General features: G+C 40.6%; 1 protein-coding gene across 6 annotated transcripts in view; it reads left to right on the top strand.

Annotated features, from left to right (window-relative positions):
* PCSK5 (proprotein convertase subtilisin/kexin type 5) overlaps positions 1-18,984 on the top strand; it is a 452,855-nt gene that overhangs the window by 43,802 nt on the left and 390,069 nt on the right. For 5 of the 6 annotated variants that reach the window (XM_036893448.2, XM_036893449.2, XM_057498569.1 and 2 more), the window contains exon 2: positions 150-254. In XM_036893448.2, the coding sequence (XP_036749343.2) occupies positions 150-254 (105 nt within the window). The remainder of the gene's footprint in view (positions 1-149; positions 255-18,984) is intronic. The other variant, XM_057498570.1, reaches the window with a different exon arrangement.

Raw genomic sequence — 18,984 nt, 5'->3', positions numbered from 1 at the left:
CAAGGTTCAAGTAACATTTGAGCATAGCAGGCTACTGCATAATTTATGGACCTTTTTTGTTTTGTGTCCTTATCTTAATGAAAACAGGAAAACAGACGGCAGTTTTTATACATTAACTCTCTTTTGCCCATCCTCTCCTGTCCTTGCAGATCGGGGCCCTGAAAGACTACTACCACTTCTACCATAGCAGGACGATTAAAAGGTCAGTTCTCTCGAGCAGAGGAACCCACAGTTTCATTTCAATGGAACCAAAGGTAAGAAGAACCAATTGGATGGGGACCAAGAGGCAAAGCTTCTGCATTTTTCATTGGTAATATCACACTAAGAACTGATGACCTGCATGCAGGCTCAAATTTCAAGAACTTTCATACTGTCCTATGTTCCAGTGTGTTGGCTTCCTCTTCAGACAAAAATAGACAGTGGCTTGCTTTTTACTGAAGCGCCATTATCAACCTAATTGTAGAACAGCTGAGGGGTTTTATAAGTATGGGGTTCTCTTGGGGAAATGAGAAGGCCTGTATGTGGGGGAGATGGACATTGAGTCAGAAGTATTGAAGTATGAAGAATACCACACCATCTTATCTGTTTGCATACAGATCTGAGGTTCTGTCCAAAGGTTCTGCCTCTTCCAGAACCCTAGGTCAGGCCTCAGGTCACCGTGAGTCCTTGTGATTTCAGCTGACATCAACAGGGTTGTGTCATTGACAGCCCAAGGCCTAGACCATGTCTGACATAGGCAGGATACTGAGCACAGAAGGGACAAAGCTGGCTTTACTCTTGGGGGCTCAGCAGGTATCTTTCCTACACATCATCTTTACTCTTAAGTTCTTTTGGTTATACCGACGGCATTTCTCTGGAAGTACCTATAAGGAGATATGATATGTCCAGGTTCTTACAGTCTCTTTTAGAGATGTGGGACTGCTTTGAACTGGGAAATTGGAAGCTGAAGGGTGTTAGGAACAAAGAAACTAGTAACTGGCGACTGAAACTCTGAGGGTAAGTTAAATATCCGTCCCTACTAAGTCAGAGGAAGGCTCTGACTCTGACACAGAACTGCGTGGTGTCCCATACGTGGCAAGTAAAGAGGAAGAGATGACACCTGTGCCAGCCTACTCCAGTTCCTCTGCAGGCTCACTGTTTATTATTTATTGATGAGGAAGGGCTTTTTTTTTTCTGCCCTTTATGACTTGGGTTTGCCATATGAGCTCATTTTTAAATAAATTGGTGAACCACTCTCCCTACCAATAAGTATAGCAATCTCACTGGGAGGTTCATTGAAAATTACATTCCTTATAAAGCACAAGGTCCTTATTTGAATTAATATGCAAATCAAGTTTGCAGTTTGGAGTCTTACCCTCTGGTATGTGCTATGGTTCACCTTGTTTAATTTTTTTCTGGAATATTGCCACACAGTGTTCATGATCGTGAAATCATATCTTGGTGGTTAGAAAAAGCACATTTCTTGTAGGTCCCAGTTTTCTGTGGATTATAGGAACATCCACTAATACTTAACACTTCAGTGGTCTGTAGATTGTTTTTTTTTCCCCTTCATCTCTATTCAGAATTGAATGCTTCTGAAACAGCAGTTTGTTAGGATGTTCTTTAAATAGCTAAATTTTTGAAGCAAAGTCACGTTTTTCATCTGTTAACTTTTTCAAAGCTTTCTTGAACTTTGGTAAGTAAAACGATTCCAATTTCAGACCTCATGGGCATAGTCTATTTAGACTTGAAACTCCAAGTACTAGTTGGTTTGGGAGGTAAGAACGGAATGTAATGAGGCATTGTGTTCATGATGAAGGATTTACTAAATATGGAGCTATTTCAGTGTTTATGTTATCTTGGGAAATCTTGGTCTCCATTTCTTCTTATCTCAGTGTATCAAATAGCTTATGCATGATCCAATGGGACTTTGGGTGTTGGAACACATAGTACCTGGAATGTATGCCCTTCTTCCCCCAGTCTAGAGGAGCAGGGCCGTTTCAGGCCAGCTCTAGGGTGCTCAATTCCCCTTCTTCATTCAGTTGTCTTTTGCCCCTCATTCCCACCTAGCTGTTTATACAAGAGGGCCATATGCTACCAGCTTTGGAGGTGGAGCACCACAAATTGGGCTTGACCCACAACAGGTATTTCTTACAGTGCATTCATTCATTCCTTCATTGGCCATATCTTGAGTCTCTGGTATATGCCAGGCCCTGTGTTAGGCTCTGGCAATTTGGAGAGACAGTGGTGCCCTGAGGGAGCTCACTTCAGGGTCCCCCACACTAGTTCTCAGGGAAATCCAGGACTTTACGGAGCTTCTCAGTGTCGGGGATGGGAGCAGAGGAGACAGAGGTCCACTACAGTCCCCTTCCTCAAACAGCATAGGACCACTTAGGTTATTTTTCCTTTTTAATTAAAAAAAAAAAAAATTACTTAGAAGTTGCAAAAATGTTATGAGGAATTTCAGGAAAAGCTTCCCAGATTCCCCAAATACTAACATTTACATATTTGCATACTTACTTAGTCATATTCTGTCCCTTCTATCTGTACACATGTACACATATATGGATGTAAAGGTATATATGTATACAATTCTTTTTTCTGAAAATCTGGGAGCAAATATAGACATGATCCCCTTTATTTATTTCACTACATATTTATCAAAACCAAGGACATTCTGTTATATAACCAAAAGTATGACAGTTAACACTCTGATAAAACTCTGGGTATGAGCACTGATTTAATATTGTTACCTAATCTACAGATTTTTATTCATATATTGCCAGTGGTCTCTTTTCTGGGCCAGGATCACATCTAGTTGTAATTTTTCAAGTGCCCTTTGTATACTCTCTCATTCTTCCTTCCATTCTCTTCTTTTTTCATCTTCCATGACTCAGAGTCTGTGAAGAGTACAGGCCAGTGATTTTGTAGATCTTGTAATCTCATGATTAGATTCAGGCGTAGCAGGAACCCCAGAGAAGCGCCGTGTTCTGCTCTGCGCGTCAGGTCAGCAGGCACCTGATGTCGACTTGTTTCATTGCTCATGCCTTTAGCGTTGGTCACTGGAGTACGGGTGGTGGTGCCTGCCAGTTTTCTCTACTTTAAAATGACTATTTTCCCTGTTATGATTAATAAGGGTTTGAGGGGAGTTACTTTGAGACCATGATTTATATTTGTCACTCCCAGCAGACCTCATCGGGAGTGTAAAGCTTGTGTCTGTGTGACTTGCTTCCTTAGCCTCCTGTTCCTTAATTTGGGTGTGTGTGTAGCAGATGATTTGAGTGCCTGAGTGGAGGAACATTTGTGTGCAGGGTGATAGGACCATGTGAAATGATTTGGTGGAAAACACTGGCCATGCATAAAGTTATTTTTGATCACCATTTTCTCAAGAAAGGGAAAATCCACCAGTGAATTGTAGGAAATACACTAAACATATCCTGGCTTTTACTTTTGCAGTAAGTTATATGGCCCTTTTATCCCTCCTCCTCAGTTTGACTTAGAGGATTCTAAAGAAGGAAATACAAAAGTAGCAACATTCTACCAACAGCCCTCCTGGTGCTGAGAAAATGCTGTGGTCAACTGGGGCACATAAGCCTGGAGAACAGTAATAACCTGAGTCCCATATGTTAACAAGATGTTATGATTAGCTTTTGAAATGACAGAGATGCACAGCCTTCTAAGATATCATCACTAGTACATTAATAACGCAGTTTTGGAGGAAGTGTTGGTACGATATTACGGCAGTTGGCCCAGTGAATCTTACAGTATTCTTTTTCATGTCTTTGTTTTTGACTAACCAGCTTTTCTCCAAGAGATTTAAGCTAAATTCCAGAAAGACTAGTCTTGAAGTAACATTCTCAGAAGCCTCTCATTCATCTGTGTAGAAATCTTTGCCAGCTCTGCAGGATTTTGGTCAAGGAGGAGGTTGTCTGTAGGAGCTCTTTGGAGAAGAAGCTGTATAGTTTTTAGCTGCCCATTTAGACACAGGCAGGGCTCAGGAGATAATTTCTTCCATTCTCTTCCTCCTCACCCAAAACAGAAAAACCAGAATCTTCAATTTCCTATTAGAGTAGACTTTTACAGCTTCCTTTGCCCATTAGATTTTGAAGGACCTGGTCCTTGCCTCTTATCTTTTCCAGTCCTTTTTCTGTGTTCAAATCTGTTTGCTGGTCAGTTTTTATCCAAATGTAGGATAGAATTACTACCTGCTTATGGGATGAGGGATGGGCCCATGTCCTGTCTTATTTCTTCCTAAAATTCAGCTTCAGTGAAGCCATCTTATCACATGGATGTGTATAGCTGTGTACTTCCATTATGGACAAATGAGTCTCATAATACTATTCATTGCAGAATAGTAGGCTCTTTAGACTTAGACTTACCTCTTTCCTATCCAGTGCTGCCATACCCTCCATTGTACTCCTATGAGGAATTTTTTCAGGTCTGTTAAGCCCGATGACAGAGTTCAGTACTGGACAAGGCAAGCCTTTCTGTAATTGAAGAGATTTAACTTGTCGAGTTATAATCTGCTTGCTTGTGTCTCCTACCCACTGGATCTACTTTTGCCTTCTAGACTTATATATACAGCTCTTTAAGTACTTGAAGCCCCTCACTTTTCCTCTGGGAGCAGTAATTGTCTGTCTGTAAATGTGGCCCAGAATTAAGTGCAAAGTTTAAGCTCATGGAGATATTGCCCGTTTGTAAGGTTTAATACATGAGCCATTTCCTTTGAAGGGAATTTTAAAGCAGAGCACTTATGCACATTGTATAATGACAAAGAGGTAATGGGAAAGGAAGGGAAGAGAGAAATGCAGGTTAGAGGTAGGTAGCAAGATCAGAGATGACATCAGCCCAGTGAAAGAAGAAAGGGAAGGTTGCATTCCTTACTCATCTGGGATGGTACCTATCAGGCCCAGGATTTGATTTGCAGATGGCTGGAGTTTCTTTTTGCCTCAAAAGTAAAATACATGTGATGGAATAAATAAGAGTGTTGCAGTACCTCACATGCAGGATGGCTGCATTCCTGCAAAGTTACACAAATCCAGTTTTTGTTAGTCAAATCCCATTTCCCCACGGATTCACTTTATAATTTTGGAATTATTTTAGCTTCACTGTGGGTGGATCTGTGATTGATCCATGGAGACACCCACACATGAGTTTAGCTCTTTTTCTTAATGCTGAGGCAGACAAACCACGTGTAAAGTGTTTACATACTCCTGGCCTTCTAGTGGATCTTTGGAGGTAAAGAAACCATATTTAGTTGGAAGCATGTGCTCAGAAGTGTCTGAGCTCAGTCTTACCTGGCTCACATGCATGAGTCACAGCCATGCCTTTTTACTAACAAGGTTCCAGTGGGCCTAATGCAGTTGGGCATTCGTTTCACCTGAGTTCAGGGGCCTCGTGTTGGGGCCATGGCTCCATTTCCTCTCACCACACCTGCCCTTATTCCAGCTGGTACCCTTATGGACTCTTTGTTCTGGCAGGTTAATTTTCAGGTTTTCAGTTTTAAATGTGATAATAACTTAACAGTTTGGCTTTCTCTTGTGAAGTGCACTTTTATAATGTAACATCCCTGGGCTCATGCTCACCCAGCAGGGGGGACAGTCCTGGCAGGTTAAGGCAGGGTGACAGTGGCTGTGCACTCAGACAAGTCCCTGAAGTGTTGTGTCCTTAGCACGTGTCACCACCATGATCACTGCACATTCGCCTCTCAGCATCTCGGGAGTGAAGGAAAATAGCCACTAGATAACTTGAGGCTGCCCTGGATTCTGGAAGCAGCATGACCTTGAATCCAATGGTGAGCAGAGAGAGGACATGGACATGGTGGTCAAGAGGCATGCTGGGGGGGCTCTTGCATCCTAGGCTCCCTTCTTTACCACTTTACAAGCTATGAAATGTGACTTATAGAACATTCCTGTCTTTGGCTCTTGATAGCATTTCTGTGCCTTTGAAAACCCCACTGGAATGCATGTACTCCAGGAAGAAGCATTTTGGCCATAAATGTGCAATCTGTGGTACACATTTATGGTGGCAAGGTGGCTAGGGGTTTGGGAGAGAAGGGAAGAGAGATGTGGGTACAGATCCCACCGTGTTCTCCACCTCCCCTTGTTTTCTATCCCGTTTCCAGGTCTCCCAGATGTCTGCATGGTCAGAATCCCAAGAGTCAGATTGTTCACTGCTGGATTATCAGATGAGAAAATTTGGATCACGACGCAAATCCCTTACAGACAGGAGTGAAAATTCCCAGCTACTTTGGAAAGGTTGTCAAACCTTTCTTAGAGAGCTCTCGGCAGTACTTCATTTTGAAAAGTTATAAACTCACATGTCTACAGTGGGAGTGCAGATAACAAGAATGAGTGAGGTGGGCCAGATAGAAAATAATAGGGCAAATATTTTTCTGGGTCTTAGTTTTCCCATTGAAATACAAATATCTTTTAGGCATATTTAATAGGCTCAAGCCATTCAAGCAAATGCTGCTGGTCAGGACAAGACAGAGGACTCCTACGAGCTTCTCTTGTGCTTGCCCAGTTTTCTCTGCACTGAGAGAAACAGTCTTAACAGGAAATGATAGTTGGAGGAAACAGTGGAAATCAAAGAAAAAAAAAATGGCAAAGCAATAGTCACATCAAAATAGGAAGAGGGATTTTTTTGGGGGGAAGTGGAAAGGATAGATTATGAATTTTGCATACATCGCTTTAGCTACTTGAAGGAAAGGTACAGAATGTAAAATACCATTTTCCTAGTTTATGTGGTATTTCTTGGGTATCAGATTCTGAAAAAGTACATGCTGGATTTAGAAAATGCAGCACAGTGGGAACTTTCTGAATTTCTAGGTAGGTCTTGTCCTAGTTTGGGTTGCTTATAAACGTAGACTGGGTGGCTTATTTTATTATAGTTATACTATTTTTATTATAGTTATACTATTGTATTACTATAGTTATATTATGCTGTTTTATTATAGTTATACTTATTTTACTAGAGTTTTACTATATTATACTATAATAAAATAGAATTTTATTATAGTCCTGGTGGCTGGGGAGTCCTGGCAGATTTGGTGTCTGGTAGACCCACTTCCTAGTTATAGACAGCCGTCCTCTTGCTGTGTCCTCACGTAGCAGAAGGGGTGAAGGAGCTCTCTGGGGTCTCTCATGAGGCACCAGTCCCACTCAGGAGGCCTCTGCTCTCAGGACCTCATCACCCAGAGGCCCCACCTCCAGATACCATCCCACTGGATATTAGTTTTCAACATATAAACTTTAGGGGAACACAAACATTCAGTCTGTAACAGGACTTAAGAAGGGAATTTTGGAGCCACAAACTTCTGTTGAACTTCTGAGCAAGTGAAGATAAAGTACATAAAAGCACACCTAGGGAGTAAGAGAAAACAGCAAAACAAAACCACAAAAAACAAATGAAAGCCAGATACAACAAAAACAACAAAACTCAAAGCCATTTTAATTGTCTGGCTTTGGAGTCATACTGGTTTGTGTATTTATTTTAATAAATGCAAGAGTAAATAAGCAATCCAATTAAAATGTCACCATTGGAAAGGCCTGATTTCTTAATAAGCAGTTGGGCTTTTGTTTCTGTGCTCAGGTCTATCACATGCTTACAACATAAAAGGATGCAATATGAGGCAGCAGAAGGAATTTTTGGATCTTAGTTCCTGCTCTGATCTCTGTAAGATGAACACTTTACCTCTCTGTCCATTGATTCAACCCTCATTGGAAGACTCATCATTGTTCGTGTACTTAGAGAAATATACAGTAGAATACAGTAGAATGAATTGTACCTATAAAAAAAGATCAAAAGCATAGGTTAAATCCTTATAACAAATAGTAATGGACAATAAAACAATGCCACAAACGTATACATAGCTGAAAAGGAAAGAGCTTCAAAATAGTATGTAAAGTAAAAAAACCAATATTCAAAGAACATGTATGTTCCCATTTATATTTTATGGTCAAACAACAAAAAAAGACCTCTATATGTGTGTAGTTTCTTGCAGGGTAGTTTTGGAAAGATACACAAACACGTACAAATAATTCTTAATAGTTACCGTTCCGTACCATATGTTTTTTAAAAAACTGTGAGACCGCTTTTGTTGACATCAACAATGACATCATTTATCTCTGTTCTCATCTGACTCTACCATTCATTTAACTTGGTGGTTGATCATTCCTCCTTCTTGAAACATATATGTTCCCATTTATATTTTATGTTCAAACAACAAATAGTTTCTTGAGACCACGTTTTCCCAGTTTTTTTCCCTGCCTTCCCTGCACCTTGTGTCTTGGTTGATGGTACCTGCTCTATTTTACCTATAAAGCCAAGAGAGCCCAGGGCTCACCTTTATGCTGTTGTCCTTGCTTCAAATCATATCTCCTTCTCTCACCTACCTGACATCTCCTATTAGATGGCCAGTAAGCATCTACAATAAAGTATGACATATACGATACTTTAATTCTTATCCATCCCCATGGCCCTCAAATTTAGTCTTTCCCAGTAAATGGCACCTTGATCTATCTGGTTGCTCAAGCCAAAAATAGAGCAGTCTATTCTTTCTCTTTTCCTCGTTCCCTCAAAAAACCAATGAGAGATCCAGCTGGCTCTGCCACTAGAATTTACCGTGAAGCTGCGCAGCTGCGCAGCTGTGGGCTTTCCTTTCCTGCACCACCACCAGCCTGGTTAATCCCACCGTTGTCTTTAACCTGGACCACTGCAGTTGCCTTCATTTCCACTCTCATTCTTCTATAATCATTCTTCACAGAGAGTAAGCTTCTTAAGATATACAAAGGTTCTATCTTTCAATGACTTCCCATTGACTTTGGAATAAAACCCATTTTTTCTTAATGATCTTTAGGGCCATCATGATCTGGCCTCTTCCTACTTCCCAGAGCTAGGCTTTGAAATGCCCTGTTTTGCTATCACATGCAGCCACATTGTCCTTTTTCTCCTTCAAAACCCTAAACTGGTTCCGTTTTTTCCTTTGCCTGGACTTTATGTCCTTTGGCCTTTGCGTAATGGATGTCCTCTCATCCATCACATATAAAAGCAAAGGTCACCTGCTTTGAAGGACCTTCCATAATCACGCTTGCTAGAATAGACTTAATCTTATCTGCCCTCCTGCTGTCTAGCTTTAACATGTCAATTTCCTCTTTGTTTACCCATCTGAATCCAAAACCATACTGTTTCTCTGTATGATTGTTGTTGGTTTTTCTCCTTGCAGGATATAAACTCCGAGTGTGAGTGTCTGGGGGCAGGAACCCAAGCATCTTGTTAACTATGTTCTTTTGACCTAGGATAATATCTGGCACATAGCAAACCATCAGTAGAAGAATGAATGAATGAGTAGATCTTTTTTTAAAATAAAATTTTATGGAAAATAAATGACAGAGATAGTAATAAAGCTATATTTTTCTTTAATTTTCTCTTATTCCCTAGAACTTAAATCATTTTTTTGGTGACATATACAGCACTATTTCATTTTAGTACAGACATGGGAATAGCCACATGGAGAGACACTGTTATAAAATGAAAGAGGCATTGATGGGACTTGGGATATCTGGATTCTGGTCTCAGCTTTGCTACCAGCTCAGAGTTGATATTTGCATGTCCCTCCTCATTGGGCTTATTTCTCTTTTGAAATCATGGAGCAGATACGCTATTTTTTAGTATCCAATCCATTAATCACCATCTTGAACCAATGTCACTCGTGATTTTGCTTTGGTCCACACTGCCCATCAGATGTACCCTTTTCATATTCTCTGTCCTAGTGTCTCTCCAGACTTCCTCCCTCTTCCTTTCTCCCCAATATTTTGAATATTTCTTAACACATTCTGTTCTCCCCCTAATTGGTTTTATCTGAAAGAGCTGATTTTGCAATCAGACTTCAGATTAATCTGGCTAGGCTTGAGGTTGCTAGAGACTTTACCTATTTAGCAATGCAAGTGGCACACAGGGAACAAGGAACATCCCTCTTTGTCTCCACGGTACGTGTCTTACAGACATAAGGGTCTGATGATGAGAACAGTGGTTGTTATTATCAATGATCATGAATTCCAGAAGGCAATTCTGAATAGTGAAACACTGTGCTTAATACAAGTTCTTCTAAGGAATTACTTTATGTGGTTTCTGGAGAAATGGAATACCTTCCAAAAGTGGTAGGAACAATAGAAGACAACAATAGAAAAAAATTTGAAAGCATAGCCAGGGAAATTAGAAATGAGAAATATATTAGGTGGGCGAGAGGGTAGGGGATGGTGGGTAGAAGAGGCCAAAAATAAAATCAGATTGAATCAAGAATGGGTAAAATGAATGAAAATTGTCGGTGTACATGCAGATTGTTTTTTAATCCATTGGCAAAGCTAAGCAAGCCTTTTTATGTGTGAGTTGTCAAACCCAGGTTGCCATCTACCCCCACCAAAAAAGTACAAAAGACTAGCAAAGTGAGCAGGCAAGTAACAGGACTGTGTCCTTAAGACAGATTTACTAAGTAGTGATTTTACATCATCTTACTACGCAGATAGACAGTGACTGTGAAGGGGTATGTGGGGGGGATTTGGTGAAGGGGGGAACCTAGTAAACATAATGTTCTTTCTGTAATTGTAGATTAATGATACCAAAATAAAAAATAAAAATAAATAAAAAAAGACATTAAAAGGAAAAAAAAATTTAAAAAGACAGATTTACGAGGCCCCAGCCAAGGGCACCCTTTGCTTTAGATGTAATGTTCCAGAAATGTCTGTTTCATGTGGACAGGCTTTTCAGACTCACACTTTGGACCATGGAAAGCCCTTCTTCAACCCACCGATGCATAGAGAGAACGACAAAGATGGAGCCTTCTTGGAGGATTGGGAAAAACTGTCTTTATTCCTTAAAGCAAGGAAAATTGGTCTTCTGGGATGAGGTAGCACGAGAGAGTTATCCAGAGATCACCCACTCATTCATGTGCTTTCTCCACAGGAAATTTTGAGAGCTTATTATGTATACAAGTACTAGGCTGGACATCAAAGTTAAAACTAAAGCAGACCTAGTCATTGCCCCATGCAGCTTACCATCTACAAAACCTAAATTCCAGGACTGAAGCCATAGACCCAGTTTTCAGTCCCAATCTCTATACTCATAAGCAATACTAACAACACACTAAAGCTGAGACTTATGAAGGCATCAATTAATATATTTTTTAAATGCTTCTCGCTAACATTATCTCAGGTTTATATTTATATCTAGGGCTGTCAGATAAAAGAACAAATTTTTAGTTTGAACACATCCTAAATATTGCCTGGGCCATACTTGCCCCCTGTTAAATTCCTTGTTGTTTATCTGAAATGCAAATTTAACTGAGTATCCTGTGTTATTATTTGGTAAGTCCGGCAACCCTAATTTATATCTAAGTCATTTTGAGATTACAATTAGGGAAAATCATAGTGATACTGAGACATTGGTATGAGTGATGAAACACAGCTCAAAGGGTAAAAAACTGACCAAAATCCCAGAAAGGGTTTCCCCTGATATCCAAAATTCAAGCGTTCCTATGAAAGCTTTTGCTGAAATGGCATAAAACTGAAGCAGCAACTACCAATAATTTGTATGGAAATATTTTTGGAGCATTCCAAGATGAAAAAATAATCTCTTTTCAGTTTTTCTGATACTTTAGGCATCTCTTGCTAACAATGCAAAAGTAAATTGATATAAAGCACAGGTGCCTCCAAAAACAGTTCAAAGCTATGGCAGCTGGGCACTGAGAGGCTGAGTGCGGGTCCCCAGGAAGGGGCTGGGGGATGGGGGGCACTCTGACTCTGTAAGAGCTCGCTGCAAGGCAACTGCTGAATCCTTTTTTTTGCTTTTCCTAACAGCAAAAATCCTCTTCAGATTTCTTTCAGTTAGTGAAAATAGGTACTAATACAGGTCTTTTCTAAAATCAAAGTAGCCTAACATAAACTTTCAAAAAATGGGGGTTACCTGTATCCCGGGACAACAATAAATCAGACGATTTCCCATGTTCCCCATGTCATGAAATAGTCCTTGAAAACACTGTCATTACTGTATGAACCTGCAAAGGATAACTGCTGTTTGTTGTACCATATACGTCTGTTGGGCTGTTTAGTTTTCCAGCTAATAATAGTTTTGTAATCCAGTCCTAAAAGCCGCCGGCCCCACAGTGATTGCTTCTTTGTTGTTTGGTAGAAAGACAAACTCTTTCAGCTCCTTGTAAAGCATTTCACACACTGTTCTTGATTCTGAGAGACAAAGCCAATTTTCTCTGTGACTGAGCTCTGTATACCTGACCTTAAACCTCTGTCACAGAGGGGGTGTGTGGGTTGGTGTGGAAGGCCACTACAACTAAACTGAACTGCCACATTTTAAATGAAAGCCTTCTAATCAGCTGTTGTCTTTCAGATTGTATGGTTATAGGCAAAGCCACACCATTTGAAGATCTGGAGATCGGGGAAATTTTAAAGCAGTGTGGTCGTAGCAATGCTCTCCTCCGCAGGAGAAACTTCCAACCCCATAGGTTTAAGTTCTAACCAGTATTTGGTATTAACTGATAGGAACAGGGTCGGAAGTCCAGCCTGGCACGGAATCTGAGACTGCTAAATTACCCCAAGAGGGCAAAGGTTCCTTGTGTAGACCTAAGTGAAGATAACAAGATGAATCACCAGTACACAAAGCTGGCCTCTAACAGTTTCATGACTCTCGAGCTCAGACCTTGGGGAGCACTGAGATTACAGCTCTGGGAATAAAATTAAGAGGCAGTTTTCCCCTGCACCCATTCCAGCACTCTGCATAAGGAGTTACTTCAGTGGCAGGGGCTTAGGAAGCCATTCTGTGAAGGTATCGGCATCTCTTACTATCAATGGGTAAGTAAGTAGAGCCCATGCTCAGCCTTGTGTGTCTAATTCAAGTTTGCAGTTGAGCAGACCCCATGAAGTGACAAGCACAGCTCTGCTTTTGTGGCATAATTTACAAGCTTTGAATCTGAATAAGATTATGTGACTGGAAAAGGATAGTCATAGGAAAAATGATACCTCACATCTTTTTCAGAGTTAATGGCATGTTTTTATTAAATCCTTTAAATCTTTATTTTTATCATGTATGTTAATTCTTTAAAGTTGATTTTTATCCCCATTTCTTTTTGATTTTCAAACATACAGCAAAATTAAAGAATTTAAAGTGAACACCACTGTACTTAACCATCTAGATTCCACCGTTAACATTTCTACACTTCCTTTATTGCATACCTATGCACTTAGCCCTCTTTAATTCATCTAATTTTTTATGCATTTCTAAGTAAGTTACAGACAGTTCATTCCACACAAATACTTCAGCGTGCATGTCATTAATGTGTTTGCTTTCAGTTTTTTCTGTTGATAGAAATTTACATGTAGTGGAAACTCACAAGTGTTAAAATACATGTGTTTGAGGTTTAACAAATGCATACACATACATAACCTGAACCCCTTTCAAGATATTGCTTGTTCCCTCAAACCCCTCCCTGGTCAGTTTTCTCTCCCCAGAGGGAATCACTGATTTATCTTCCACCATAAATTAAGTTTGAAGGATTTATATTTAAAAATTAAGGTATAATTTAAATAGAGTAACATTAGTCCTTTCTGGTGTGCAGGTCTATTAGTTTTTATGAATGTATATAGTTGTGTAACCACCACTACCACAATCAAGATCCAGAACCGTTCCAGCACTACCAAAAGTTCTCCTGGGCTCCTTTATAGTCATTCCCTTCCCCGCTGCCCAGCTTCTGGCAACCACTGATGTGTTTTCTGTCTCTACAGTTTTGCCTTTTCTAGAATGTCATGGGAAGGCAGTAATATAGGAAGTAGTCCTTAGAGTCTGGATACTTTTAGTCAACATAATGCGTCTGCAGTTTCATTCCGCAAGGTGGTTATGTTTTAATGGTTTCTTCCTTTTCACTGCTGCCTGGTAGTCTGTTGTCTACCATCTGTCACAGTTTGGTTATCCATTCACCACTCGAAGGATGTTTGGGTTTTATCAGGTTTTGATGATGAGTAAGGCTGCTTTAAACTGAATGGAATATGTTTTTAAGTCCACTGTGAGGTAGATTTGTACTACGCAGGTTTTGGTATTTCTTTGTAAATTCCCAATCCACTACCAGACATGAGACAAATGGCACAGTCAGAAGTTGCTGCAAGTATAAATGGTATGATTTGGAGGAAAATTATTTAGTTATATCACTCTTGTGACATGTGTACCTTGTAAATCTAAGTTGTCAGTATACATTACATTATATTTTGCCTTTTTGATTACTGCTTCAATTTCGTTGCTGGTAATTGGTCTGTTTAGATTTTCTGTTTCTTTCTGGGTCAATCTTGGAAGGTTGTATTTTTCTAGGAAGTTGTCCATTTCTCCTAGGTTTCCCAGCTTGTTAGCATATAGGTTTTCATAGTAGTCTCTAAGAATTCTTTGTATTTCTGTGGGGTCCGTCGTGATTTTTCCTTTCTCGTTTCTGATACTGTTGATTTGTGTTGACTCTCTTTTCTTCTTAATAAGTCTGGCTAGAGGCTTATCTATTTTGTTTATTTTCTCGAAGAACCAGCTCTTGGTTTCATTGATTTTTGCTATTGTTTTATTCTTCTCAATTTTATTTATTTCTTCTCTGATCTTTATTATGTCCCTCCTTCTGCTGACCTTAGGCCTCATTTGTTCTTCTTTTTCCAATTTCGATAATTGTGACATTAGACCATTTATTTGGGATTGTTCTTCCTTTTTTAAATATGCTTGGATTGCTATATACTTTCCTCTTAAGACTGCTTTTGCTGTGTCCCACAGAAGTTGGGGCTTAGTGTTGTTGTTGTCATTTGTTTCCATATATTGCTGTATCTCCATTTTGATTTGGTCATTGATCCATTGATTATTTAGGAGCATGTTGTTAAGCCTCCATGTGTTTGTGAGCCTCTTTGCTTTCTTTGTACAGTTTATTTCTAGTTTTATGCCTTTGTGATCTGAAAAGTTGGTTGGTAGGATTTCAATCTTTTGGAATTTTCTGAGGCTCTTTTTGTCGCCTAGTATGTGGTCTATTCTGGAGAATGTTCCATGTGCACTTGAGAAGAATGTGTATCCTGTTGCTTTTGGATGTAGAGTTCTATAGATGTCTATTAGGTCCATCTGCTCTACTGTGTTGTTCAGTGCTTCCGTGTCCTTACTTATTTTCTGCCCGGTGGATCTATCCTTTGGGGTGAGTGGTGTGTTGAAGTCTCCTAGAATGAATGCATTGCAGTCTATTTCCCCCTTTAGTTCTGTTAGTATTTGTTTCACCTATGCTGGTGCTCCTGTGTTGGGTGCATATATATTTAGAATGGTTATATCCTCTTGTTGGACTGAGCCCTTTATCATTATGTAGTGTCCTTCTTTATCTCTTGTTATTTTCTTTGTTTTGAAGTCTATTTTGTCTGATATTATTACTGCAACCCCTGCTTTCTTCTCACTGTTGTTTGCTTGAAATATGTTTTTCCATCCCTTGACTTTTAGTCTGTACATGTCTTTGGGTTTGAGGTGAGTTTCTTGTAAGCAGCATATAGATGGGTCTTGCTTTTTTATCCATTCTGTTACTCTGTGTCTTTTGATTGGTGCATTCAACCCATTAACATTTAGGGTGACTATTGAAAGATATGTACTTATTGCCATTGCAGGCTTTAAATTCGTGGTTACCAAAGGTTCAAGGTTAGCCTCTTTAGTATCTTACTGCCTAACTTAGCTCACTTATTGAGCTGTTATATACACTGTCTGGAGATTCTTTTCTTCTCTCCCTTCTTGTTCCTCCTCCTCGATTCTTCATATGTTGGGTGTTTTGTGCTATGCTCTTTCTAGGAGTGCTCCCATCTAGAGCAGTCCCTGTAAGATGTCCTGTAGAGGTGGTTTGTGGGAAGCAAATTCCCTCAGCTTTTGTTTGTCTGGGAATTGTTTAATCCCACCGTCATATTTGAATGATAGTCGTGCTGGATGCAGTATCCTTGGTTCAAGGCCCTTCTGTTTCATTGTATTAAATATATCATGCCATTCTCTTCTGGCCTGTAGGGTTTCTGTTGAGAAGTCTGATGTTAGCCGGATGGGTTTTCCTTTATAGGTGACCTTTTTCTCTCTAGCTGCCTTTAAAACTCTTTCCTTGTCCTTGATCTTTGCCATTTTAACTATTATGTGTCTTGGTATTGTCCTCCTTGGATCCTTTCTGTTGGGGGTTCTGTGTATTTCCGTGGTCTGTTCGATTATTTCCTCCCCCAGTTTGGGGAAGTTTTCAGCAATTATTTCTTCTAAGATACTTTCCATCTCTTTTCCTCTCTCTTCTTCTTCTGGAACCCCTATAATACGGATATTGTTCCTTTTGGATTGGTCACACAGTTCTCTTAATATTGTTTCATTCCTGGAGATCCTTTTGTCTCTCTCTATGTCAGCTTCTATGCGTTCCTGTTCTCTGGTTTCAATTCCATCAATGGCCTCTTGCATCCTATCCATTCTGTTTATAAACCCTTCCAGAGTTTGTTTCATTTCTGAGATCTCCTTTCTGGCATCTGTGATCTCCCTCCGGACTTCATCCCATTTCTCTTGCGTATTTCTCTGCATCTCTGTCAGCATGTTTATGATTCTTATTTTGAATTCTTTTTCAGGAAGACTGGTTAGGTCTATCTCCTTCTCTGGTGTTGTCTCTGTGATCTTTGTCTGCCTGTAGCTTTGCCTTTTCATGGTGATAGGAATAGTTTGCAGAGCTGGGATGAGTGACAGCTGGAAGAACTTCCCTTCTTGTTGGTTTGTGGCCCTCCTCTCCTGGGAGAACAGCAACCTCTAGTGGCTTGTGCTGGGCAGCTGCGCGCAGACAGGGTTTCTGCTTCCTGGCCGGCTGCTATGGAGTTAATCTCCGCTGTTGCTGTGGGCGTGGCCTGGCTCGGGCCGCTGCTCCAAAGTGGTGGAGTCGCGTTGGAGGGGGAGCGGCTGGGAGGCTATTTATCTCCGTAAGGGGCCTCCCTGCTCCCTGCAGCCCAGGGGTTAGGGTGCCCAGAGATCCCCGGATTCCCTACCTCTGGATTAGGTGTCCTGCCCTACCACTTTAAGACTTCCAAAAAGCACCCACCAAAACAAAACAACGACCACCAAAAAAAAAAAAAATTTTTTTTATTAAAAAAAAAAAAAAAGGTGGCCGCTCGTTTTTCTTTATTCTCCGGCGCCAGCCTCAGGCATCTGCTCACCGGTCTTGCTGCCCTTGTTTCCCTAGTATTGGGGTCCCTATCCCTTTAAGACTTCCAAAAAGCGCTCGCCAAAACAAAACAGAAAAAAAAAAAAGCGGTCACTCACTTTTCTGGTGTCCTCCGGCGCCAGGCCTCCAGTGCCCACTCACTGTTCTTGCTGCTCTGTTTCCCTAGTATTGGGATCCCTATCCCTTTAAGACTTCCAAAAGGCGCTTGCCAAAACAAAACAGCAGCAAAAAAAAAAAAAAAAAAAATGGTCACTCGCTTTTCTGGTGTCCTCTAGCGCCAGGCCACCGGTGCCCACTCACTGTTCTTGCTGCCCTGTTTTCCTAGTATCCAGGGCCCTGCACTCTGGCCTGGATGGCTGGGGCTGGGTGTTCGGCAGTCCTGGGCTCCGTCTCCCTCCCGCTCTGCCTGCTCTTCTCCCACCAGGAGCTGGGGGGAGGGGCGCTCGGCTCCCGCCGGGCCGGGGCTTGTATCTTACCCCCTTGGCGAGGCGCTGGGTTCTCTCAGGTGCGGATGTGGTCTGGATATTGCCCTGTGTCCTCTGGTCTTTATTCTAGGAAGGGTTGTCTTTGTTATATTTTCATAGATATGTGTGGTTTTGGGAGGAGATTTCTGCTGCTCTACTCACGCCGCCATCTTCTGCCCCCAGCCATATTTTGCCTTTTTGACTTTGGGAACCTGAGAAAAATATCATAAACTGTTTGAATTTCATAGTTTAAAATATCTGCCCTTGGGGGGATTTTTATTTTTCCAACTGGGTTTGGAGCATTTTTCTTTCCTAAGTTGGACAAATATTTTCATTTTTTCATCTCATCTTGGAAGCAGGTATGTATAATCCACCCTTATCTTCTGAGTACCAAGGATAAAGATCTGATGGGAAGGAAGCAAGTGAGATTGGGTAAAAAGGATCTCAGAGAGGGGAAGACTCCAAGAGGCAGTAACAACTCCAATAAATATTTCATCGGGTTGCTATGTGGCAGTGGTTACACCAGGTCAAGTTGCTTAACAGTAAATCAGGTTGATGCAGGGTTTCGTTAGCTGAGGGGCTGATGAGGGCATGAATTTCACCTTAGGATTGTGCTTTTGTTTTGGGCAGAGATCTGTGCCAAATAGGAGAAGCCGTTGCCAGGTGCCTACTGGGATGAAACCTGCTTGTCTCTTCTTGCTTCTTGCATATTCTGTGAAAGCAGAAACAATTTGCTGATTTTATTTACATGCGTGCACACCATGCGTGTGTGTGTGCATTTATAAAAGAGCTGGAGATAGCAAAAAGCGTATTTGCTTTATTCATCAATGCAATTGTTCAACAGAAATAATTAAGTATCTGTCAGATCCTCACACTTTTGAAACTCTAAGAATAATCAGATGTTAGTAAAAGAAAAAAGATGTGGTGTTATCAGTCTTATAAGAATTAAGGGTAGAGATGAAATTTTACTTATGAGCTTCTGTAAAATCCTTTGTGATGATAAGCTTCCCTCCCCTCTTTAACATAAGAATTGTCATAGAAAATTCTGTATTTAACATTGCACCAAAAATGTTGAACTGATAAACTTCAGATAGTAATAAAAGGACATTATAGGCTATCTGAACAGGTTAATAATTGGTTATGTGTGGCCAAACAGTGCATGAAAACAGAAAACCAAGTGATTTTGCAACATAACTGGTATTTTGTTTCTAGAAGCAGGCCTGTTTTCCTCCCATGTAGAGACTGAACATGGTTTCTGAGGTTGTCAGCAGGGAAGCATTTTTTTTTGTAGGTGCATTATGGTTCAGATTAGGTTCATCA

Source organism: Manis pentadactyla, chromosome 3, assembly GCF_030020395.1.
Source record: "Manis pentadactyla isolate mManPen7 chromosome 3, mManPen7.hap1, whole genome shotgun sequence".
NCBI lineage: Eukaryota > Metazoa > Chordata > Mammalia > Pholidota > Manidae > Manis > Manis pentadactyla.
This window is presented reverse-complemented; position numbering and strand designations above follow the sequence as displayed.